This window comes from Prosopis cineraria, unplaced genomic scaffold (assembly GCF_029017545.1).
Source record: "Prosopis cineraria cultivar Desert tree isolate PC_DT_omini unplaced genomic scaffold, ASM2901754v1 PC1, whole genome shotgun sequence".
Lineage (NCBI taxonomy): Eukaryota > Viridiplantae > Streptophyta > Magnoliopsida > Fabales > Fabaceae > Prosopis > Prosopis cineraria.
Genome location: NW_026555332.1, coordinates 35,018,376 through 35,044,135, shown reverse-complemented (window position 1 = coordinate 35,044,135; position 25,760 = coordinate 35,018,376). Strand labels below are relative to the sequence as shown.

Genomic DNA, 25,760 nt, shown 5'->3' with positions numbered 1-25,760 from the left:
GAAGCTACTTGCTTTATGGTTACAGTCAGTACATACCTATCTCAGTAAAATCTAAACTGTTTATTATCATGCTCTGCAGGAGCTCCTCCTTTTGTGATTGGAGAGCATTTGGCAAAGCTATGTACAGATTATATCACATCAACCAAGCAATGCTACAACGAAGAGATCTGTTGTTATGTTGCTGATTTTGATTTTCATGAGAACAATCAAGGCTCTTTGCCACCTGTATTGAAAAGCACAGGACATGGTACCAAAAATAACTCATAAAAGAGATGGAACATGCACAATATAACTAAAAGAAGGGGAGAGCAAAAAGAAAAAAGAAAGAACAGAAGCATAGATAAACACGAAAAGATCGAACAGTGGCATGAACCAAAAAAGGAATACCTGCATGCTCAACAAGCTTTTCTGCCGATGTTGACCGTTGAATTCTGATATTTGATTGGGCTGAGTTTCAAGCATGGCGCTTCTTCCCCTCAACTTGTGTCTCCTCTCTTTCAGTGTCTTCCCTCTTTCTCTTTCTCTTTCTTAGTACGGCCTTCTCCGTTGAAGAATGAATTGACTGAGGTTCTTTTTCTTTCATAAAAGCAACAAATTCCTTGAGCTGCAGCTTCTGTTTCCATGGGATTTCACTGAAGCGTAGAATCATCTGCATTGGGTCTTTTTCCATCTCATCTATTGCAAAATTCCATTCATCTAATGTTTTACCAATTAAATAACGGCCCATTGCCTCCAAAATTAATGGAATGCCACGTGAACAAAGTATTGCACGTTTCAAAACGTCCATGTGACCAGATTTCACATTGTTCTTATTGAAAACAATCCCATTAAACATTTGAAGAGCCTCATCATCACTTAGTTTCTTGACATCATAAATTTTTTCAACACCATGGCTGACTAGCAACTGTCTATCCCTTGTCGTGATAATGATCCTGCGTCCTTGACCAAACCGTTCACATCCTCCATTAACTGCTAGTACCAGATTTAATTTTTCAATGCCATCCAGAATTACAAGGATCTTTTTTTGTGGGAACCAGGGCGGTATTATCAAATCATTGAAACTATCCAATACGGAATCATTGCCCCTGACTATTTCAAAAAGTCTCGAACTAGAACCAGAAAAATACCATAAATCTTCAAAATGATGAGCAATGAAATTACACACAGCACTTGCTATTGCTGATTTACCTATTCCGCAAGTTCCACAAATTCCTACCATTTTGACTTCCTCATTGGACCCAACATCTAGAAGTGAGATTATTTCTTGTACCCGAGACTCAAGTCCCACTGAATCATCCGGAATGCGTAAAGGAAATGCATTAATAATTGAAGAGATTGCATTAACAATATTCTCAATAATCTTAACCTTGTGTTCTTTTGCAGACCTGGCCAATTTTTAAGAAATTCACTTTTTAATCAAACAAAAATTATGATACAGTACCTTTAGAAATGAAATATAATGCCCCCCATGTTTCTCGCAAATCGATCGGAATGAGAATAAATAGCACTCGTAACATAAATAATTTAAAATAGAAATGTACAATTATATTAAAAATATGAAAAATATCAATCAAGGACCTTTGTACACAATTTATAGCAAAAAAGCACTAAAAGATTTTGAATTTATACTGCCGGATTGGAAGACTAAAATGTAATTAAATTTGAGTATGAAATAACAATAATACCCTTGATTTTTTTTTTTTTTAAGAAAAGAGTCAACCCCATAATCACTGGCGCCAGTCACCGGACTACCGCTAAAAGTCCCATTAAACAATTGCAAATAATAATAACAATAATAATAATAATAATAATAACAACAACAACTTGTGTCGGCAATAATATTTCTCACCAATAAAAGTATTTTTGTAAAAATTATTTTTTCCAAAAAATAAATCATATAATTATTTTATCATAGCATTTCTCAAAACTAAAAGTATTTTTAAAAATAGTTCAAAAATTAAATATAGTTAAATTATGTGAAATAGTTTTATAAAATTATCATTTAAATGGTTAAAAATAATTCTTCTTATGAATTATTTTTTTTAATTTTAATAATAATAATAAATCTTATTTCACTAGGTACTGCTGAGTAATTAAAGTTAGAATGCAGTATTTTACTAATGCAACATCGCTTTTGTTATCTTCCTGGGCTGGACTTGATGATCCCATGGTCATCCTTTAGGCCCAATTATATTGATGCAGCCAAGGGCGTTTTTCAGGCCGAATAATAATATATATACGTATGTATGTATATATGTAATTGTAATTAATTTTTTATCAATGATTATTCAAATACATGAAAAATACTGTTCAGAATCACTTTTTTTTTTTGGTCATTCAACTCATTTTGAAAGCAACCAAGAATAATATATACATACACACGTAATATGTGTGAGTGTGCATGAGTATGAGCGTGTATGCGCGCGAGCTAAGCATCTCTGTTCCCACGTAATTAAAGCTGAATAATGCTTATTAGAATTATCTAGTGCTAGAATCAAAATCTATATTCATACATAATCTATATTTATATATGATATATCAAAAATTTAAAAGTCATATTCATAAGTTATAAATAGTATAAATTATTTCTCAAATTCCACGTAATGTATCCAATGGATGATGTAAGGGTCCCTTGAGTATCTAATAAGCAATAACTTAAGTAATGACCAGATAATAGAAAGGAGAAAAATTAAAGAAAAGGGTGAGGTAATACCTGGGATTGAAAAAATACCGTCTGCCTCTTGAAGCTGTTTCGAACAAAGCCGACTTCCAAAGTTGCACTTGTTGTTTGTCAGTTTTAATATCTTATCAAGCCAAGCTGATGCCTCCACGTCATAAAATATTGTGTAAACTTATCGACATTCTTTTCTAAAGCACTCAAGAATAATTGTAAGGCTATTCAAACAAGATGTTGAGGACACATAGTTTTTGGAGATAACTATTATAGTTTTCCTAGATTCTTCTATTGCCTTGAATTCTTCCACATTGGGGTTGAGGAATTCATCATTGGCCAAAAGATGGATTCTTCTAACACACATGGAATTGTAGAGATGACTCACAAAACTTGAACATCCATAATCATCTCCATAACTCAAAATCACATCATAGGTCCATCTGGATAGGTATACTGCTCGCTTATCGAGATTGATCATGTTTGGAGCTAAGTCTTGACAAGTACATCAAAACATCATTTGGAGTTAGAAATTTTGATTTACAGCTATTAGTTATAAAGTAGTGAACTTGCAAAAGTGATAGAAGAGAGAAACTTTAAAATCATCATATTTTTAATAAAGGGCATCTATCATCCATTTGTTTGTGCATGTTTATATATGAAGTGAAGATAAACATGGAGATAAAAATCATCATATTAGGGAAAACAATTTTGAAATATTATCTTTGTCCATAGGAATAGGCAGCAATTACAAATTGTTAAACATAAAATAGAAAAAATTCATTATTTCTTTCCTCACCTAAAATTCAAACCTTACGCCTCTTGAAAATAAGAGATAACTCCAATCACTCTTCCAACTCTACTACCAACATGTAAATGGATTCGAATCCTTTTCATACTCTCTCTCATTACATCTCTCCATAACTAATCTTAACCATTCATTTAATTATTGTTTTGATTTAATGGTATGAAATTGCTAATTATATTATGAAAATAAATATAATATTCATTTAATGGTTATCATTAATAAGCATTGTGGTCTTATTTTTAAAAGCATTTAAGTGATTATCGTGAATAATCTATTTATTTTAATGCCATAATTAGCAATCTCATATCATTAAATCAAAACAATAGTTAAATGAATGGTTGAGGTTGGATATGGAGATATGTATTGAGATAAAGTATGGAGAGGATCTAGATCCTATTGCAAACCATTACATATAGAGATAACTTCTAAAGTAAAATTTGAATTTATCTAATTAATAAATTAATCAATAAATTTAATAAAAAATATATGAAAATTATAAAAAAATGAAAGTACATTATTTCTATGTATAGGGAAGCAATAAACACCAACTTTTAAATGTTCATGTGAGATTCAACGTCCACAAAAAAAGAGAGAAGAAAATAGACTGTTAGTGGTGACTCTAAAAAGTCGTTGTTAAAAATAAACAATATGCGGCAACAAAAAAATTTACCACTGAAAGTTTGACCTTCTGTGGCGACATTCAAACCCATCGCTAAAAAGGTAACTTTGTAAAGTGACAATATATGGTCGTCACTAATTGTCAAACTTTTAATAGTGACAAGTGCATGTAGCCACCGAAGGTCTAAGTTTTACCGGTGACTTATATGTTGCCACTGAAAGTGCACAATCAATGACAATGTTTTAGAGTCACCACAAAAAATGAGACTTTACTAATACTTTTTTTAATAATTTTTATGTTTTTATTTAAAAACATGTTAAAAATAATTTACAAACAAAATCAGAGGGCATATATATGCTATATACATCCCCTCCTGTCCTTATATTAAGGTGCTTTCAACATTTTCATATATCTTGAGAAAATATTGTTACATGATTAAAGTTGTCATAAATATTAAAAAAAAGTTTTATTGACCTTATTAATTAAATGGATGTCAAATTTCACTCACAAAAGCCTCTGTGAGGCAAAAATTAAAAATTATTATGTACTTTTACAAGACATATATGATTTGGATTAAGAAAAATCTTCTAAACAATCTTATATATATAAAGGACAATGGGAGGTATAATTTAAGGTCCTGTAGAGTCCCTCAAAAAGAATTCTAATTATTAAAAAGTCCCACCAAAAGTACAAATAATCATGAGGTCCCTACGTCCTTTGTTATAAATAAGATTGGAGACACAATTACTATATTTCCATGTTGGAGTAAAATGAAAAAAAAAAGTTAAAAAAGTAGTCGTTGAAGGTCTAAGTTTTAGTGATGGCATCTAAGTCATCGCTGCAAATTCACAATCAGCGATGACATTTTAAGTTGTCGCTGAAAATCTCACTTTCGTGACAATTAATGGTAACTAGATTTTACTATCATAATTTTTTATTTTTTATTTAATCCAATATTTAACATTCTAAGACATTAATTTTTTTGTATTATTATAATTTTGTAATAAATATATAAAATAACATAATGAGTTTTCATTTAATATATTTTATAGTTAAATTGTAGCTTTAAAATAATGAAATTATTGTAAAATAATGTTAAAGTATTATTTAATTCTAAGAATCAAACTAAAGAATTAAGCCAAACTATATTATTCAAAAACCTAATGTTTGATATTTTAATTTGGAATGCATATAATACAGTAATGAGTCTCTATTTTTAAATGTTTTATGATTAAATTGATATTTTAAATAATAACACTACTTGTTTATAATAATTAGACATGTGATAATTAAATTTATTCATGCATAGAATGATATTTTATTTAATTTAATTTTTTAATTCTAATTCTACATGTAATACTAGTAATTTTGAAGCTTGATACTAGTTTAGAGGTTCCCAATTCAATGACTAATGATAGGGAAGAGGAAAATGAAAAGAAAAGAAATGAGATATTCTAAAATTTTACTTTTGAATTCTACAACATATGAAATATATCTATGTATGTTATGCTATATGATTTTTTTTTTTTGTTTGATGCTATCTTGTGACATAAATATAAAAAAAATAGATAATATAGTGTATAATTTGCTTATAAAATTATAATTTAAAAATGAAAACTAATTAAAAAAGTAAAATGTAATGTAAAAATAAGCCAATTATATTACCTAAGAGTTATTGTTAATGAAAAGTAAATATAAATTTTAAATAAAACTAGCCAGAAAAATAAATAATTATGATCTAATGTGTAATCATCTATATTTTTATTATTTATTCTTAGATATTTTATATTATAATTATAAATATGAATATTAAAATAAATAATACAATAATCTTGAGAATTAAAAAAATAAAATAAATAATATAAATGACATTGTATCAATTATATTTATAGTTTACTTTAGACAACATAAATAACATAATTTGCAATTTTAATAAATTAAAAAATTAAATTGTAGCATTTAATGATAGTAATGATATTTTATAATATTTAATATTTAAGATATATGTGTGTTTGTTTAGTTTAGTAATATATATATATATATTATTTAATTATGTAATAATAGACTGTAACTTCCCTCCAGTTCAGTGGCAAAATGGCAAGACACAAAAGAAGAAAGTCATGAGTTTAAACTTTGGAGGAGGCAATTTGTGAAATGAAAATATAAATTGGTGATACGATGACATGTAATGTGAGGTGAGGATGAGATGTGGAGGGTGACATGTGGAAGACGATGTGCGCCACATGGGAGGGCGCCAAGGTGCCGTGTGGCTAGGTAAATTAGTTTTAGCAGTGACAAAAATATCACCATTGATTGGCAATTTTTGCCAAAAAAAAAAATTTTGCTGTTGATTCTCAACTTTCAACGACGACAAATGTTCCTTTTTGCAGTAACATTTGTCATTGCTGATTGAATATTTTCAACTACAATTTTTATTGTTGCCATAGACAAATTTAATGACAAGAGTTCTAGCAGTGACTTTTTATCTCCACTGAACACTTTCAGTGGTGACTTTTCAATCACTGAAATTCATTTTTTTTTGTAATGTACGTTAATTATTGAGGGCTTAATACAACCCCTCTCCTTTATCTAGGTTTAAAACCGACTATAAACATAAGCTATAAATGTAAAAAGAAAAATTTAAAGGCAACATTCTTTTGTTACCTATAGATTATAATAGGAAATATTTTTTAGATGTTATAATGAAAACACTTTTATAGGCAATAATTTTCAGATTGCCTTGAAATTTTTAATTGAACAATTGAAAAGTACTGCCTATTTCACTTTATGTGTTGCCAAATAACTATTGATTGCAGTAGAAATTAATAGTAACACATGAAAACTGTTGGTTATTCACATCCTAAACAATTCTTCAAAAATGTTTGCAAAGACAAGTGTTGCCAAAAGCCAAAAATGTTGTATTGCCTATTCATATCATCTTCAAGCTCTTTTCTATATTATTGGTGTTGGACTTGTTGCCATGGCTAGTAATCAAGGTATGTGTTTTAATATATGAGAAAGATATTAAAGGTAACACAAAAGAAAAGGAGAAACCAAACCATGATAAGGCATGCCTTCAAGTTCTTCCCAATTTTGTGTTTGTTGTACTCTTAGCCAGGTGTTGCAATCAACATCTATTCTAAGGTCCATGAATCGAATAGTGTTTGAGTTATTTTGTAACTTGTAGACATGAAGTGCAAAATGAATTTCACTTTCAATTTCTATATCTTGTGTCTTTCTCTTGATGGAAACCTTCACATGATTCCATTTATATCCATGGCTGAGTTTAGCTTTTTCAGTCATGCTTTGCAGATCACATATATGTAAATGCCATCTTCAATGTTGATAACAAAAGCCACTCAGAAGAAATATCTACCTTGGTGTCATTGATGTGCACCAAGAATATACAATAATTGGAGAGAAAATCCTGATAATCTTTAACAAGGATCCATAGAAAAATGGTTGGGATCACATTACGAACCCAAAAAGACACGTAGCTTTCCTTACCATAATTGTCAAGATTTTCAGGGAATTTTCCTTCAGGTAAAATAAAATTTCTTTTCCCAAGTTGCAAGTTGAGTGCCTAGCAATTGCATATAATGAAAAAATGATGAATAAAATGTAAGAATAGATAATTATAAATACATAAAGGGAGGGACGAAAGGAGAGAGACTTGATACAATACTTTGCTTTTGGATGAGTTTGTCAATAACATGCAACATATGGCACTGAATTTTTCCAAGTTTGGTGGCATTTCCTCTTTATGTAGAAGTAGCTTGCAATTATCCAATAAAAGGTATCTCAAATGGTGGCATTCTTTGATGCATGCTGGAAGAGTTGTAAAATTATTGAAACTTAAATCTAACCGTATCATATTAGCAAAGTAAGAGAGGAAAAGAGTAAGAGAGTCATCTGATAAATTTCAATTTGAGAAACAAAAATGTTCCAATTTTAGAGATTGAGCATAAAAATCCAAGTTCGCTTCCTCTTCTCCCACACACATCTTGAAATGCTTCATTCCTTTGCAAAAAATTTGCATTTAGTGCCCAAAGGTTTGGCAATGAATAGATGCTAGCTGGTAGTTGCTTAAGATTAGGACATTCCTTTATGTTTAAAATTTCAAGTCTGATAAGATTACAAATTGAAGATGGCAACTCAGTAATTGATGTCCGATCTAAATCAAGGGTTTTTATAATTTTCATCTTGACTAATATCTCGGGAAAATTTTGAAGGCTTAAACAACCAAAGAGGTTAAGATGCTTGAGAGATGTTGACCTAAGGTCAAGTGGCATAATCTTCAAGTTATTGCATCGCATGGCACTCAATTCCTTTAGTTTATTTAAACATCCAATTTGAATGATGAATTGTAATTAAATTTTCACAATCATCAAGCCACAATTTCCTTAAATTAGAAACTCCAGACAAATTTGGTGTTTGATGTAAAAATTTGCAATTTCTGAAGTTCATATAACTTAAACTGTGAAACTTCTGCAAAATTAAACAATCATAAATTCTTTAAAAAGTTAGGCAAATAAACCATGATGAAACATATCAAGTATTAGATATAAGTGTATACTTGCCTTTGTAAATGGCTGGAGTGATTCAAAATAACTATAAGACAAGTCTAGATACACAAGTTTTGTAAAGCAAATATTATATGGCAAAACCTTAAAAGCCTTCCATTTCAACCACCTTAAACCATTTGGGAGATGTTTGGGGCATTTAGAAAAGCTTGCATTTTTTTATCACAAGCATTTTAAGATTCAGCATCTTCATGAATGCCTTTCCGCTCCATTGTATTTAAACTTCATTACCTTCAGGTAGGTCTAGAATTATGACTTCAACTTTATTAGTTCCCTTTCAACATGAATAGCACACAATAAATTTCAAAATTTAGACACGCAAAAATCATATTGTAAGTTTTAAAGGAGAAAAAAAACATAATTCACATATTGATGGATCTTACTGTGTTTTGTTTTAAAACATGAAGAATATCTTTTTTGAAGCATAACCTACTCCGTTCACTAGGCTTACTTAGTGATTCTTGTCAAACAATCTCTTTACCCATATCTTCTACCAAATCATGCATTACCACTCTATCTCCTTTAGATAAGGGATTTGTCAATCAAAACTTCAATAACATAGTCTGTTGGGATTTCATGTAAACAATACAACATATCCTTGACTTCTAAATTTTCACCTTTGAAGAAACATGCCATGTCCAGGAAATTTTTTTTCTCAATTTCTACTAAAGCATCATAGCTTAATCTAAGGACTTCCAAAACTCTTCCTTTTGGAATTCTTTTAAATTGATCCAATGCAAAGTGCCATTCATTAACTCCTTTACCACATAAGTTAGAGCCAATCACTGCTAGAGCTAATGGAAAGCCACAAGAATAAAGTATTGCACAATTGGAAACTTTCATGAAGTCAGACTCCACATTCTCCTTTTTCAAGGCATGCCAACTAAACAATTGAAGAGATTCCTCATCATTTAATTCCCTCACATTGTAAATGCTATTAACATGATGAGTTACTAACAATTGTTTATTCCTTGTTGTCATGACAATTCTACTTCCAAGACCAAACCAATCACAACTTTCAGCTGGTGCTTCTAACCATTTCAATTCATCAACATCATCAAGAATCAAAAGAATGTTCTTCTAGCCAAGCCTGTGTTTTATTATTGGTATCCCTTCATAAAAATCACCCAATTTGAGATCCTTCTCCATGACTAATTTACAAAGTAATGCCTCTTGAAGATGTGCCAAACCATTTGGCATTTTAGACTCTTCTTATGCTAAAAAGAAAGCATAGGCCTTCAAAATGATTAGCAATAGAATTATACACAACTCTTGCAATCGTTGATTTACCTATTCCACCAACTCCCGTAATTCCTATGGTTTTATTTCCCTTAGTAGACTAAAGATCTAAAAGTGAGACTACTTCTTTCACTTGGGACACAAGTCCAACGGGATAATGAGTAATGTATAAAGGATTAAGATTAATCCTCGCCAATACTTCATTCATGATCTTTGTAGTATATTCTTGTTCGTTTGCAATCCTGAGGAATTGAAGAAAAAATTCACAGTTAATTATCAAACTAAAAATTATATGACAAGCCCAAATTATCTGTAGTCGTCTCCACTGTTACCTCCTTGTAAAGAAAAAGTTCCGTTCCTCATCAAAGCAAATATGCAAGTATTGTGAAACTGAACCCCAGCTTATTTTGGTAAAGAAAAATAGAAACCCAATCCTGTTTATCAAGAAAAAAATTAAATCTATAATATAAATAATAAAAATAAGCATTGTTATAAACATGCGCGTGCAAATAAATAACGTATTTTATTAGGCATTTGAATTCCATGTATATTATACCAAGATTGTAATTTGTAATTAATCATGCCTAATTATTGATTTGGCCATTTTGTTAGAAACAAGTCTGAAAAATAATATTCAAATAGTTGAAAAATAATACCTAAAGTAATTAAGAAGAAAAATAATAAGCAAATGAAGGGGAAAGCATACTCGAATTTGAGATGACAGCCTTTCAAGTTAGCCGCTTGGGATAAAGCCAACCTCCATTTTTGTGTTCTTTGAATGTTGGCTTCAAATCTTTTCTCCAATCCAGCCAACGCTTTTGCATAGCTTCCTCTTGGACGTCGCAGCTCTGATGGATCCACATAATAAAACACTGGATATATTAATCGACATTCCTCTTTAAATCACTCAAGAATCTTTTCAAGTTCTTGCAGACAGAATGTCGAGCTCGCATAGTTCTCAGAGAAAACTATGATGGCTATCCTAGATTCTTGTATGGCTTTGAGAAGTGCGGGTGTGATTTCTTCTCCGGTTCTGATGAACTCATCATCAATAAAGACGCGAATTCCTCTTTGACGCAAAGATTCAGGGAGAAAGCCAACGAAACCTAATCGAGTATCTTCACCATGGAAACTAAGGAACACATCGTACTGCCACTTATAATTGATAGAAGAGGACAATACAGGCTTCGCCATGGCAGGTAGCAACGTCGTAAAAGGGTTGAACGAAGTAACAGAAGTTCAGAATAAAATAAAGAAGAGATATCTTCGGGCTAGAGGCGTGGGGAAGTAAGTTTTGACTTGCATTTCAATAGTTGAAAGCCCGCGTGGGAGCGGGGAAATGTGAAAAGGAGAAAACACACACGACATGTGGAAAAGAAATTGTTGTTGTATTTTTTTGAATTTAAAAAAAAAAAAGTACTACATATCATTCATATATTCAATTCTAACGTATGGAAAAGTCTTCCGCAAAATTCAGTATTTATTAGATAAATTATTAGATTAGAAAGATTATCAGATAGAATTATAAAAAATTAAAAGGTTAAAAACATTTTAATTGAAATAACTAAATAAATAAATAAAATTATATTATCAAATATTAAAGTTCTTGGTAGTTTCAAAGAATAGGTCCCCTGCACTTGTATTGCGTAATTTAGGGAGCCAGAATATGTCTTATTGACTGAGGAAGCTTCCTATAAATTACTTGGGTCATAAAGATGCTGGAAAATGGGAATGGTTGCCTCATCCATCAAATTCTTCTGCTCCCATGTAGATTCACACCCCCCCCCCCGGGCTTTATGTTTGGGCACAAGGGAAAAATCTAATTTCTAAAAGCTAGTATAATAAGAATTTTAAGTTTATTATCAGAAAAATATAACTTTTAGTTATTGATTTTTTTTTCTCAATTATTGATTTAGATTTCAAATTTTGATTAAGCACAATTCAGTCCCTATATCTTCATTTGGAACCATTCTTTACAGTTTCTTGATTCCATATAACTCATTTTCTATAATTTCTTAACTAAATAAACCACAAGAATTGAGATTTATTGAGTCAAAAGTTAGGGACTAAATCGGTATTTGATAAAAAGTTTATGAACCAAAGTTATATTGTCCCTTTATTATTTTATTTTTGTTGTGGGAAGATAAATTTCCCATTAATTTGTAGTAGCAAATGCTTTCAGAAATGGACCCAATATTTGACCACAACAGAAAAATCTAATTTCTAATGCTCATATCTTCTCTTGGGAAGACAAAGTTCACATTAATTAATTTGCAGCATAAAATGCTTTCAGTTGAATCCATCAAAATTGAGGATAACAAGAACAGCTACGCCAGCAGAAACCAACAAAATCAGAGGAAATAACAGGGAATAATAAACAAGAGGTAAGGATTGGTTCTTTCATTCAATAGATGGATTCCTTGTCAAGTCCAAGTCTTTGGGAAGGTTGGCCTCAATCCATCTTCACTTTCTTCTCCATTGTCGTGGTCTCCATTTTATTTTATGGAGTGAATTTTCTCGAACTTTATCCTGATATCAGTTAAATCATTTCAACATCTGAAATAAAACATCCATTATTTCTTCATAGGTTTCAACATATGGCCCTCTGTTAGTAACTGGTGAAAGAACAAAGTGGTCAACATCCAGGGAACTGTAAAGATATTTCCATTACTACAACACACAGAGATCGTAAAGTTGATTTTCTTGGGATTTCTCAAGTCTAGTTGGCAACATTATACAGTAATGCTTTGCATGCCATACCCAATATATGATGCTAAATGTCAGATCACATAGTATCTGTACCTGTGTCATCTCTTGTATGGCATGGCCACGCTAACATGTGTTGGATTTATTGCCTCTCTTTAAATTATAAAACACTTTTAGAAGAATTTAGTATCTCAAAATATAAGACACTTTAACAAAAATAAAATTTTATTAATGATGTTTTTTCAATATTATCCTTCTCTTATATTCTCTCTCCTTAATATGATTTAACAAATGGAATATTAAATGAAGAATATTTTTGAATGTTTGTACTTTTTTTTGAAAAAATATGGTTGTGAAATGTATTTAATAACCTTAATTAATATGAATAATTTCATCAAAAATTATCTTATAATTTAGAACGAAGGAACTATTTTTTGGTGAAGAGAGTAGGTAGAAACTTAATACAGCTAATTACATAAAACTTGGACAAGGGAGTAATTGCCAAGTCCAATATCTATGCACTACCGTGAAATATTTCAATACCTGAATTGTTCAAGTTTGGTAGTCTCACAGTATCATTATCCTTGTCATGCACTCTGCTTTTGTTTATATCCAAGCATTAGAACGCATTTGTGTATGATTTTATCATCAATATTAAAACAGCTAAGATTATGGCAACATCTTGCAAGGGCAACCTGATTTACTTGTGAGCTAATTCTGGTAAGGCTATTCGGACATGAATCTTTAAGAACAATTCAAGTCGGATAACATATAAACGAATATAAAGAATAACATATTTCAGTACCTGAACCTTTTGAATTTTGTTCCATCACGATATTTATATGCATGTAATCTGCTGTATGTTTGTTCGTATCTACATTCCTTAGATAATCTGTATATTAATTTGTCAATAATTATTAATCAGCTTCTCCACCAGCCTGATCTTCTCCAGGAGTTGCACTGAAAATCAAGACTGTAACTGGCCAAGCAAGAGGCTTGAACATATTAACTAGTGTTTGAATCTATGTCAGTTGCAAATCAGAGATTGAAGTTTATATGTCACTGCTAATTATTTGCAAATAAAACTCACATATTAACAAGTGTTCGAATCAATATTTATCAGCAAAATTTTAAAAACATCACTGTCATTTACTCTTTTGGGACCTCTGTTTATTATCCATTCATCTTAAAGCATCAGTGCGTGATTTTATCATCAATAGTAAAACAGCTAAGAATATAACAAAGTCTTGGAAGGGAAATTCTAATGATCAGAGCTGACAAGGAACTGAACTCTTAGAATTGGTATCACATTATCAATGATTACACAATATATAGAAGACAAAATACAAAATATAGAAACAAGAGAAACAGTACTTGCAAATGTGAGAAACAGAGTACTGAAAGGAAACTCATCATTATCCAGTCCTTATCCAACATAAACGAAAAAAATGAGGAATCCAAGTGGAAAGGTGAAATCCTGGATCACAGTTCAATCTCTTGCATGCAGCATAACCTCTAAGTTGGAGTGGTTTGAGTAGTCAACTCCACTGAGAGTTCTATGGTCTCCAATCTCCATACAATCTGATTCAAACACCAGATTCATGTGGCTAGTGTCCTAAGCCAGTTTTAACCCAAGAGTGCACGCCCAAAGTTCTGAGGAAGAAGAGGGAATTACTAAGCCTAATATCCCTTCCTGCTAGGGTTGCATTGTTAAGACTAAAGTCCAAAAGAAGATTAAGCCCACTAAATATAAATCCAGTAACAGTAAAAAGGCCCAGACATTATTTTATAATGCTTTATCTGTCCAGATCAAGCTTCTTTTTGTCTTATTGTATTTTATTATTCTTTCATGTACATACGTGGCTCCCTTTCTGTATTCTAGGGTTGCATGCTGCCCTATATATATTGTTGTAATATTCCTGGTGGGTTACGCCACATATAATATTCATCTATTCTACAAATCCTTTCTTGGTATCAGAGTGTAGCAAGGTTTACAGCCATGGATCAGTCTTCATTTATGGGTACTGGTTCTAATCTAGGCTTAGGTTCTTCTTCTCTACTAGCTGCTACTGTTTTGCCCAAGATCAATGGAGCTAATAGTTCATTTACTCAAGCTTGTTTTGTCAAGTTGGACAGAACCAACTATCTTGTGTGGCAAATGCATATGCTACCCATTATTAAAGGGTACAAACTTAAGGGGTTTATTAATGGTTCAAAACCATGTCCACTTCAATTTATTACTGTTGAAAATGCCACTAAAATCAACCCAGAATTTAAGGAATGGGTCTCTACAGATCAGATTTTGTTTGGGTGGTTGGTTAATATTATGTCTCTCGAGATTTCCTCTGAGATGACCCATGTATCAAGTTCAGTTGGCTTATGGACTGCAGCTAAAGAACTAGCAAGTGCTCAAATTAAGGCATGTGTTCTACTCTTGCGTGCCGAGCTTCAACGAACACGGAAAGGGTCTTTAACTATGACTACCTACCTTGCTCGTCTGAAAAATATTTCCGAGCAACTCTCCATTGCAGGTAGTCCTATTCCCCTATCTAATTTGATCATTGAAGCACTAGCTGGCTTAGATGGAGAATATAATGCAATAGTAGTTCAACTCTCCTTTTCTGCTGAAACTCTTAGCTGGATTAAGTTTCAATCAGTACTTCTCACTTTTGAATGTCGCATGGAGCAACTCAACCAATACTCTCACGTCCCTAATTCTGTTTCTGCTCATTTTACTAACTATGTTCATGCTGAGAATCGTAACTCCACTAGAGGCTCATGGTGTGGAGGCAGAAACAATCATTCTCAACGAGGATGAGGACGAGGTAATGGTAATCATGGTGCCAAAAATGGTGACAAACCTCAATGTCAACTTTGTGAAAAATTTGGACACGCGGTTGATACTTGTTTCTATAGGTATGATCGCACTTTTGTGAAACCAAGTGCTTGAAATTTAATGGGTATGGAAATTCTACTTCAAACACTAATTTCAATGCTGCCTTTATGGCCACTCCTGAAGTTGTGAATGATGATGCTTGGTATTTGGATAGTGGAGCTACTACTCATGTGACTAATGATGTAGCTCGCCTTGAAAATGTTGCTGAACCTAATGGTAATGTTAATCTAATTGTTGGTAATGGTGATAAACTTACTGTTGAAAAAGTTGGATCAACTAGTATTCAAAATGTCCCTAACAAGAAGATTAAACTTAACAACATTCTTTATTCACCCAAAATTAAGAAAAATTTGTTAAGTATTTATAAAATGGCTTTAGACAATGATGCTGATGTGATTTTTAACTCTAAGGGTTTCTCTGTGAAGGATCAAGCAACAGGGATAATAATGTTGCAGGGACCTCTGGTTAGTGGCATGTTTTGAGTTGATGATACTCAGAACAAGAATGGTGATGCAGAACAAGTTTTTAGTGCTAAAGAAGAAGCTGTTAATTTAGTATCTAAGTCTAGTATTACTAGTAGTAGAATTTTATGGCATTGTAGACTTGGACATCCTAGTGATAGAGTGCTAAACAAGATTATCAATGATTGTAATTTGAAGTCTATTTCAAACGAAGTTGTTTTTTGTGAATCTTGTAAATTTGGGAAATCTCATTCTCTTCCTTTTAAGTTGTCTACCTGTCATGGCACCAAACCTCTCAAATTAATTCACACTGATCTATGGGGTCCCTCACCCTTGCCTTCTTTGAATGGATATCGGTAGTATGTGTTGTTTGTTGATGATTGTAGTCACTATTCTTGGATTTATCCTTTGAAAACCAAGGATGAAGCTTTGCCTATGTTTACTCAGTTCAAAAAATTTGTTGAAAAACAGTTTGACAAACAGATCAAAATAGTACAAAGCAATTAGGTTGGTGAATATCATAGTTTCTCAAAGCTATTACAAGAAGCTGGAATTCATTTCAGGCACTCATGTCCTCATACTTCACCTCAAAATGGAAGGGCAGAAAGGAAGCATAGACATATAGTTGAAATGGGACTTACTCTTTTATCTCAAGACAAGATGCCTTTGTTTTATTGGTGGGAGGCCTTTCATAAAGCAACTGAGCTAATTAACAGATTACCTACTTTGGTTCTAAGCTGGACGTCACCCTATACCAGGCTTTTCTGTAAATATCCTGATTATGAACAATATAAGGCTTTTGGATCTGAATGTTATCCATGTCTAAGACCTTATAATTAGCATAAATTACAATTCAGAACTACAACATGTGTTTTTCTGGGATATAGCAATTCTCACAAGGGCTACAAATGTGTTAGTTCTATTGGAAAAGTGTACATTTCAAGGCATGTTGTTTTCAATGAGAAAGATTTTCCTTTTGACACTGGATTTATCAACAAGAAGAACTCACCTATTGAAGAAGTACATCCTCGAGAGTTTTTTAAATCTCTCAATATTTCTACTTCCAACACTTGTCCAGCTGAAGAATCTAATGTCCCTGTCTCTAGTGCATCTCAGTCACAATCTCAATCAATTTCGTTTGTTCCTGTTACACCCCAGTCTAATATTCCTGCAAATGTGACGGTACAACATGATGAGCATCATAATCTTAACATATGGAGGAACCAACAATTGTAAAAATTTTAAATTCATCTAACACTATTCAGATGCAAGAAGCTAAATCTATTGAACCTGAACAAGTTATTAGACAGGGCAATCAACATCAAATGGTGAGAAGGAGTAAAGTTGGAATCTATAAGCCAAAACTACCCTATGTTGGTATGGTAATCACAGAAAATAATCCAGCACTAGAACCTTCCGGTGTCAATGAAGCTTTAAAGTCTAATGTTTGGAAAAAGGCTATGGAAGAAAATTTTAATGCTTTTATGAAAAACGAAACCTGGAAATTGGCCCCTTATTCTAAGAATAAAACTGTTGTTGATTGTAGATGGGTGTTAAACACAAATTGAATCCTGATGGCTCAACCTCAAAGCATAAAGCAAGACTTGTTGCTAAGGGATTCCAACAACTTCCAGGAATTGATTTTGATGAGACATTCAGCCCGATTCTTAAGGCTACCACTCTAAGGTTTGTTCTTACTGTTGCTATTACATTTGACTAGCCAATTAGACAGATGGATATTAATAATGCATTCCTAAATGGAATTCTAAAAGAGGAAGTGTTAAGGAAGCAACCTGAAGGATTCATAAATCCTAGATATCCTAACCATGTTTGTTCTCTACAAAAGGCTATTTATGGTCTCAAACAAGCTCTTAGAGCTTGGTTTGATAGATTGAGGTCAACTCTCTTAGACTGGAAGTTCATATACTCACGATGTGATTCCTTTCTGTTTTTTTGGAAAGAAAATTCTAAGGTGATGTTTGTTTTATATATGTTGATTATATCATTATTACTGGCAATTCATCTACTCTTCTTGAGGTCTTTATTGAAAAATTGAATTCCTTATTTGCTCTAAAGGATCATGGGCAACTTAATTATTTTTTAGGAATTGAGGCCTACAAGGATAATACTAGATTATATCTCAAGCAAGAGAGATATATTGAAACCTTACTTAGTCAATTTGGTATGACTCACAGTACTGATATCCCAACTCCTATGGTTGTGAATAGATATTTATCCAAGGATGATGGTAATCTTCTCAAAATCCTAAAGTATATAGGCAAGCAATTAGGTCACTTCAGTATCTTGTGACAACAAGACTTGATATTATTTTTGCTATCAACAAATTAAGTCAGTTCCTTAGTGCTCTTCCAGATGTTCATTGGCAAGCCTTAAAGAGGGTATTTCGATATCTCAGGGGAACATCAGATCTGTCATTACATATTAAACCCAGTAATCATCTTACCTTATAAGGTTTTTTTGATGCTGATTGGGCTGTATGTCCAGACGATCGATGTTCTATCGGTGGCTACTGTGTGTTTCTCGACGACTCACTGGTCTCTTGGTCAGTGAAGAAACAGAAGGTTGTTGCAAGATCCAGCGCTAAGTTAGAATATAGAGCACTTTCTGATCTTGCATCTGAGCTTGCATGGGTTCGTTCATTTGTCGGCAAGATTGGTCTCCGTCTGAAGCAACCATCTATTGCTTGGTGTGATAATCAAAGTGCATCAGCTTTAGCCTCAAATTCGGTCTTCCACGCTCGTTCAAAACATATCAAATTGGACATGCATTACATCCATGACGAAGTACTTGAGAAACAGTTGTTAATTTGCTATGTCTTATCATCTGATCAACTAGCAGACTTTTTTACCAAAGCTTTGACTCATTCAAAGTTTTGGACTTTCAGAACCAAACTTGGTCTCGTGAAGTCACCACACTCAAGTTTGCATGGGAATGTTAAGACTAAATTCCAAAAGAAGATTAAGCCCACTAAATATAAGTCTAGTAACAGTAAAAAGTCCCAGACAATTATTTTATAATGCTTTATCTGTCCAGATCAAGCTTCTTTTTGTCTTATTGTATTTTATTATTCTTTCATGTACATAGGTGGCTCCCTTTCTGTATTCTAGGGTTGCGTGTTGCCCTATATATATTGTTGTAATATTCCTGGTGGGTTACGCCACATATAATATTCATCTATTCTACAAATCCTTTCTTGCACTGTTTCACTTTCTCTTTAAAAATTTTTTTATGAAGATGAAGAACAACAACAAGAATAAGAAGAAGAAATGAATAAAAGAATTGTCAAGCCAAAACAACAAGTAAAGGAGGAAGAAGATGAGGAGGAGGTGGAAGCTAGAGAAGGAAACACCCCATTCAGATCTGGTAGGGCAATGATTTGAATCCAAAAATGTGACACCCTTAATTTCTCCCCAAGGTTGTGGTTTGGCATCAGACTTTTCCATTGTGGACAGGGTCCGTAAAGATGATATTTTCTCTTTTTGTTTTCATTCTTGTATATATGAACTACAAAATAAACATTCTCATTACTGTCAATGCCTTGAGGAATAATGTCCTAGATGAAAACTTGCACTTGCTTCCAGTTATTTAGCAGAGGGAGTTCAATGTTGGGAATCATGCTCTGTATATCACAAACATACAAATGATTTGTTTTCATCTCTGATAGTGAAAAGCATGCAAAAGAAACCCTTATCCTAATGCCATCCACAAATAGCAAGAATGAATTGTTACTGACAGAATTCTCGTAATCTCTAATAAGAATGTGCAGACAAATCAGAGGGAACTCTTCATGAACCCTAAAGGAGGAGAACATCCTTGACTATACTTGAGGAACCATTCTGGGATTCCTTTTCCAGGCAAAATAAAGTTTTTCTTTCCAGGCTGTTGAGAGAAAACTTGTCGAATACAAATTATCAAAAAATGGAGCATAAATGTAAGTACAAAAAGAAAGAAGAGAAAATTAAAGAAAGAAAGAGATACCTGATTCAATACAAGGCTACTGGACAATTGACTTAATGATGTGCAACATGTGGCCCTAAATTTTTCTAGATTTGGTGGCATTCCATTAATAAGCATAAGCAGCTTGCAATTATCCAACAAAAGACTCTTCATATGGTGACAATCTCTTATGCATGTTGAAAGAGTTGTGAAATTTCTGAAACTTAGATCTAAATGTATTGTATTAGGGAAGTAAGAAAGGCCAAAAGCAACAGAGACATTTGTAAAATTGCAATTTAAGAACCAAACATGTGTCAATGACAATCCGTTGCGACTTGAGATTCTTTGTTCTCCTCCTCAGCACATCTCAAAATTGTTCATCCCAACACAGAAATTTGCTCTTAATTTGCAAAGGTTTGGCAGAGTACAAATATCAACCGATAGCTTCGTTGGATGATGACACTCCTCCAAGTTCAAGATTTCAAGCCCAACAAAATTGCAAATTGATGGTGACAATTCTTTTACGGCTATTCTGCCCAATTCAAGTACTTTCATCTTTTCCATTTTGTCTAATATTTGTGAAAAAATTTGAAGGCTGGAATGGCCAAAACGGTTGAGACATTCAAGAGATGTCAACTTGAAGCTCGATGGAAAAATCCTCAAGCTCTTGCATTTCATGGCACTCAACTCTCAAATTATTCAAAAATCCAACAGAACCATGCATTTGGATTAAATTTGTGCAATCATCGAACCACAATTCTCTTAAATTAGAAGCTCCTAACAAATCTGGCATCTATCTTAAAAATTTACAATTTTTAAAATCTGTGCAGCTTAATCTCTCAAGCATCTATAAAAAAATCATGTAAATTTCATTTAAAACATGACATGAAATCTAAGAAAAGGTAATTCTGACAATACTTACATAATTGAATACATACCTTAACAAATGGTTGGAGCAATTGACAATAACTATCAGACAAGTTGATATAGACAAGTTTTGTTGGATAAAAATTGGATGGTAAAATTTTGAAAGGATACTCTTTCTAGAGCAGCACCCTTAAACTATTTGGAAGATGTTTGGGAACTTGAGAAAAGCTTGCATTTCTTACCACAAGAACCTTAAGGTTCTTCATCTTCATGAATCCATTTCCATTCCATCGTACTTCCTTATCTTGGGGTAAGTCTAGAATCATGACTTGAATTTTGTTTGCTCCCTTTCAAAATAAAAAGTACACAGTAAAAATTTAGATGCATAAAAGTGATAGGGCAAGTTTTAAAGGGAGCAAAATATAAACATGCATATTGTCCTTACCATATTTTCTTGTAAGACATGAAGAATGCCCTTGAAGTACCATAGCCTACTATGCTCACCTAGCTCATTTGGTGATTGTTGTCAAACATTTTCTTTACCCATATCTTCAATCAAGTCATGCATTGTGAGATGATTCTCTAAAATGTTTACTAAAGATTTATCAACAAGCACTCCAATGGCATATTCTGGTGGGATTTCATGCAAACTTTGCAACATACTCTTAACATCTTCTAATTTCTCACCTTTGAACAAACAAGATAAATAAACGAAAATTTCCTTCTCCTTTTCCTCTAGACAATCAAAGCTTAATTTAAGGACCTCAAAAATTTCACTATTGGGTATTGTTTCATATTGATCTAATGCAGAATTCCACTCATTGTTACTTTTACAGCATAAGTTGGATCCAATCATTCCCAAAACTAATGGAAGACCACAAGAGTAAAGTACTGCATGACTTAAAACGTCCACATCTGCAGAATTCATATTTCTCTTTTTAGGAGCATTCCAACTAATTACTTGAAGAGAATTCTCATAAGTTAACTCCTTTACATTATAAATTCTTTCAACCCCATGACCAGCTACAATTGTTTACTCCTTGTCGTAATGATAATCCTACTTCCATAGCCAAACCAGTCACATGTTCCAGCTATTGCTCATATATAATTTTTCCAATTTATCAACATCATCAAGAATTATAAGAATCTTCTTTCAGTAGAGCCTATGTTTTATTATTGAAATTTCTCTATGGAGATCACCCAATCCGAGTTTGTTCTCCTTGATTATTTCATAAAGTAATTTCCCTTGGAGGTGAGACAAGCCTTGCTTACTAGAGAGTTCTCCAACATTAGAAAGAAAACATAAATCTTCAAAATGATCAGCCACAGAGTTGCACACAGCTCTTGCAACTATTGATTTACCTATTCCACCAGTTCCACAAATTCCTACCATTTTGACTTCCTCATTAGACCAAATATCTAGAAGTCTGATTACTTCTTGTGCTTAATACTCAAGTCCAACAAAATGCAAAGGAATACGATTAATCCTTGCAGAAACTTCACTTGTGATCAGGAATCAAACAGAGTAGAGATTCAATGATTGTTGTGGTTTTTCTATGATCTGCTATTGTCTCCTGTAGAAGCATTTTGTTCAACCTTTGGTGATCGACATTAATTTAATGCTTGATAATTTTGGTGTTGTTTGCTTTAATGTTTCCCATGATAGATCCTATTTTCACTCCCCTATTCATTTCATGGTTACTCAGACTTTTCTTTTGTAAGCTATTTTCATTTTATTTAATTTATATTTTATCAAAAAAAAGAGTGAAAGGAAGGGAAAGTGTTGCAGGAGCAAGGGTATAGGACAGCGAAAATTGAAAAGCAAAACGCGGGCACAAAAAAAAAACAGATTAAAAATTAAGGGTACAAAATAAAATTTAATTGTTCTATGAGAAAATAACAAAAACATTTTTCCTAAAATATATAAATGACAAATAAGCCGTGTTTTAAGACCCAGACTGACTTGAATGGTCAGACTAGTCAGATCACCACCCAAATACAAAAATGGTTTGGTTCAACTCATTAACCTATTATGAGAATTGGACCATTTTAAATCATTTTGAATTGGACGATTTTGATAAAATCAAAGTTAATCCGAAAACCAGAATGGTTAGATTACTTTGAATCTTTTTTATTTTGTACTCTAATTTTATTAATAACATTTTTAATTCATTTTAAAAAAATTAATGCAACTTTCTTTTGAGTTGTTTAAGTAAAGTTTTGAATACATTATTTATCTATTGATATTATATGAATTAAAAAGGAAAATAAATATTATTTGTTTTAAAAGACAATAAAAGTAACTAAAAACTATACATGTGAAAAATAAAAAATAAAATTTAATATATTATGGCCAAACAACTTGAAATTGAAAATGTTAATGTCAGTACTTTTAATATTATATATATATATATATATTATTTTTATTTAATTATTATATTATCAATTGGATCACTGATCTAATAAGTTAAATCATGAGAGTCATGATAAATTGACTTTTTTAGTTTGTCATCCAGTCTAATTTTAAAAGCAGTGTAAATAAATATGACGAAATGTGATAATTTTATAATATTTTAGGGTATTGTGTGCGTTTTAAGAGTAATTTTTTTTCTCTTTTTTGGGGTTAAATTAACATTTTTAGAGTGTTTATCTTTATTTAATAAGTGATGAAGGTTGTCACTTCATGGGCTCGAGGAAGCATCCTTGAGCTAACAATTTTAATATCATCTATGCAAACGAAGAAAATAGGAAGGCGGGAGAAGTTGAAACGGAAAGCGCCAAGGAAACATCACTAAACGACTTTGATTTTGACTTCGCTAAGCATCCTTTTGTTTGGCTACAAATCCAATTTGTCACTAATTTAAAAATTGAAGTTTCTGTTGTTTTTTCAATCCCAAGTGCCAAGAACATTAGCTGGTTGCAATTTTATGGGGGTCCTATTTTTTCATATTTTGTAAATTTTATGCCCTTCTGATACAGAGAACTGTTTTTAATAAAAATATAAGTGGAAGTTAAGTGAAATTTAAAAGTATACTTAATATTCACAAGAAAGTGGGATAAAAATTTTATCTCATATATATAAAGAACTGGAACTCGATTCTTTAGGTATGGGTATAAAATCCAATTTCTAACCTATTTGAATAATCATCAAAAACACATTTAAATCATATTTGAGATGTGTTAAATTTAATAAATAGTTAGAACCCCCAGTCATCATATGTGATAGAGCTCGCTCACTTATACAAATCAAACGCAAAAATTATAAGTTTCATTTTCACTTCTACTTCTCTTCTTCTATTTCATTGTTACCAAACAAGGCATTAAAGCTGAAAGTAATAACTAATGGTGTATTTGGATTGATGAGGATTTAGATTTGAATTTAAATCTAGATCCATTTCAAATTATAATGTCCAATGATGTTGTAGCTTTGTCATTGACCATGATACAGAACTGTATCAATAAGCAAGCAACGACCTCATAAATAGTAGTAGAGGAACTCAAGAGACAACATCTGAAAAAGCAACAAGAGCAAGCTAAAGCTTGGGGGAAGTTGAAATGCTAGGTTGAAGAGAGGCAAAAAGATCAGTTGCAAACTTTGAAAGACGGGTGTAATAACCCTGATTTTAAAAGAAAAAAAGAAAAAAAAGAAAAGAAGAAGATAAATTAAATGATAAATAAATTAAATAATTTTTTTTTCAATTGATATTTTATTTTATTGTTTTAACTATATAATAAATAGGGAGTAATAGTTCAGTGGAAGCTATGTCATATGTTATTTGGAGGTAGGGGGTTCGAATCTTACCTATGCCAGAGGAAATTTCATTTTTATTGACCTCAAATGAAGTTACCAAAATACCCCTACCTCTTGTGCAATTTTAAAAAATATCTATTGGGTTTCTTGTAATTTTTCCTAATAAACTTCATTTCTTTAAATTCCTTCCTTTGTCGGTCAGAACAGAGCACGAGGGGAGAGAGGAAGAGAAATCCTAGATCTAGAAATTTCAAGCTTCTCTGTCTTCTCCATCGGTCTTCTCCGTCTTCTTTGTTTATTCCCATCTATCGTCGATGTTGATGAGTCCAGCAGCTTCATCTGCCGCAGCTAAGAGTTTGAGCTGTGAGTTCTCCCAGGTGCGACGTCAATCACTTCCCTCTTCCTTGCTGTGATGTTGTTTGGTGTGTGTGTGGGTTTGAATTTCAGTTCTCCCTCCTCTGTTTTCGACGCTGTGAAAGGATGCATAGAACGTTCTTCTCCCTCTTCCTTGTGCAGCGTCGCAGGTTCTTTCTCCTCCTTCTCTGCTCACGTCGTTGCTGGTTCAAGGTAGGAGATTCGGGATCCTTCTTTTTGATTATTTCTGTACTCCTAAACACAGCATATTGTCATTGTGCGTGAGAGTGTAGTTGCTCTGTGTGTGCGTGAGAGTGTAGTTGCTCTGTGTGTGCGTGAAATTACAGAATTTGTGTGTGTGGTCTGTGCTGTCGTGCTATTTAAGGGAAGAGATAATTTAAATATAGAGTTGGAAGGCTTAATAATTATATATATATATATATATATATGGTTAAATTAAATTAATTTGTTTGGAATGGCTGGTGTTGAAATAATTGTTAGGATGGAAGTGGAAGAGAAGAGCTTAAATGGAATACTTGGAGATTAGTGCTTATGAGATGTTTGTTAGAAGAATTGAACTTTATTTTGAAACTTCATTGATTCTTGTAGAAAGTAGAGTCAGTTTAGATGTTATTAATCTATAAATTTGATTTGAAAGTTGCAAGGGAACATTTGACTATGAAATTAATAATATGTGATTATTGTAATTCTTGGAGTTTCAATTTTTTTTCTTGTGTTCTATTGTTGCCGTGATTGTTTAAAAAGGAGAAGATTTTAAATTAAGCTGGAAAGGCATATTGAAGCTTGGTAATGGTATATCTGGGTCAAAATTTTTGAGCTTGGATATA

The 25,760-nt window shown here is 32.3% G+C and overlaps 1 protein-coding gene and 2 long non-coding RNA genes across 4 annotated transcripts; all 3 read right to left on the bottom strand.

Moving 5' to 3' along the window:
• Positions 1 to 454: 454 nt before the first annotated feature.
• LOC129292012 (disease resistance protein ADR2-like) lies at positions 455 to 1,767 on the bottom strand. Its single transcript, XM_054929540.1, has 2 exons — positions 1,745 to 1,767; positions 455 to 1,385 (listed from the first exon to the last, which is right to left on the bottom strand). The coding sequence occupies exons 1-2, from the start codon at positions 1,765 to 1,767 to the stop codon at positions 455 to 457; spliced, it is 954 nt and encodes a 317-aa protein (XP_054785515.1).
• A 6,730-nt stretch (positions 1,768 to 8,497) lies between these two features.
• LOC129311867 (uncharacterized) lies at positions 8,498 to 11,293 on the bottom strand. Its single transcript, XR_008593413.1, has 3 exons — positions 10,627 to 11,293; positions 10,253 to 10,354; positions 8,498 to 10,162 (listed from the first exon to the last, which is right to left on the bottom strand). It is a non-coding gene; the product is annotated as an uncharacterized LOC129311867 (long non-coding RNA).
• Positions 11,294 to 12,018: 725 nt separating this feature from the next.
• On the bottom strand, positions 12,019 to 20,870 carry LOC129311856 (uncharacterized). 2 transcript variants are annotated; one of them, XR_008593412.1, is made up of 3 exons: positions 18,448 to 20,870; positions 16,993 to 17,151; positions 12,019 to 14,279 (listed from the first exon to the last, which is right to left on the bottom strand). It is a non-coding gene; the product is annotated as an uncharacterized LOC129311856 (long non-coding RNA). The 2 variants fall into 2 exon arrangements; XR_008593411.1 differs by having other exon boundaries at positions 12,026 to 13,605.
• Positions 20,871 to 25,760: the final 4,890 nt, after the last annotated feature.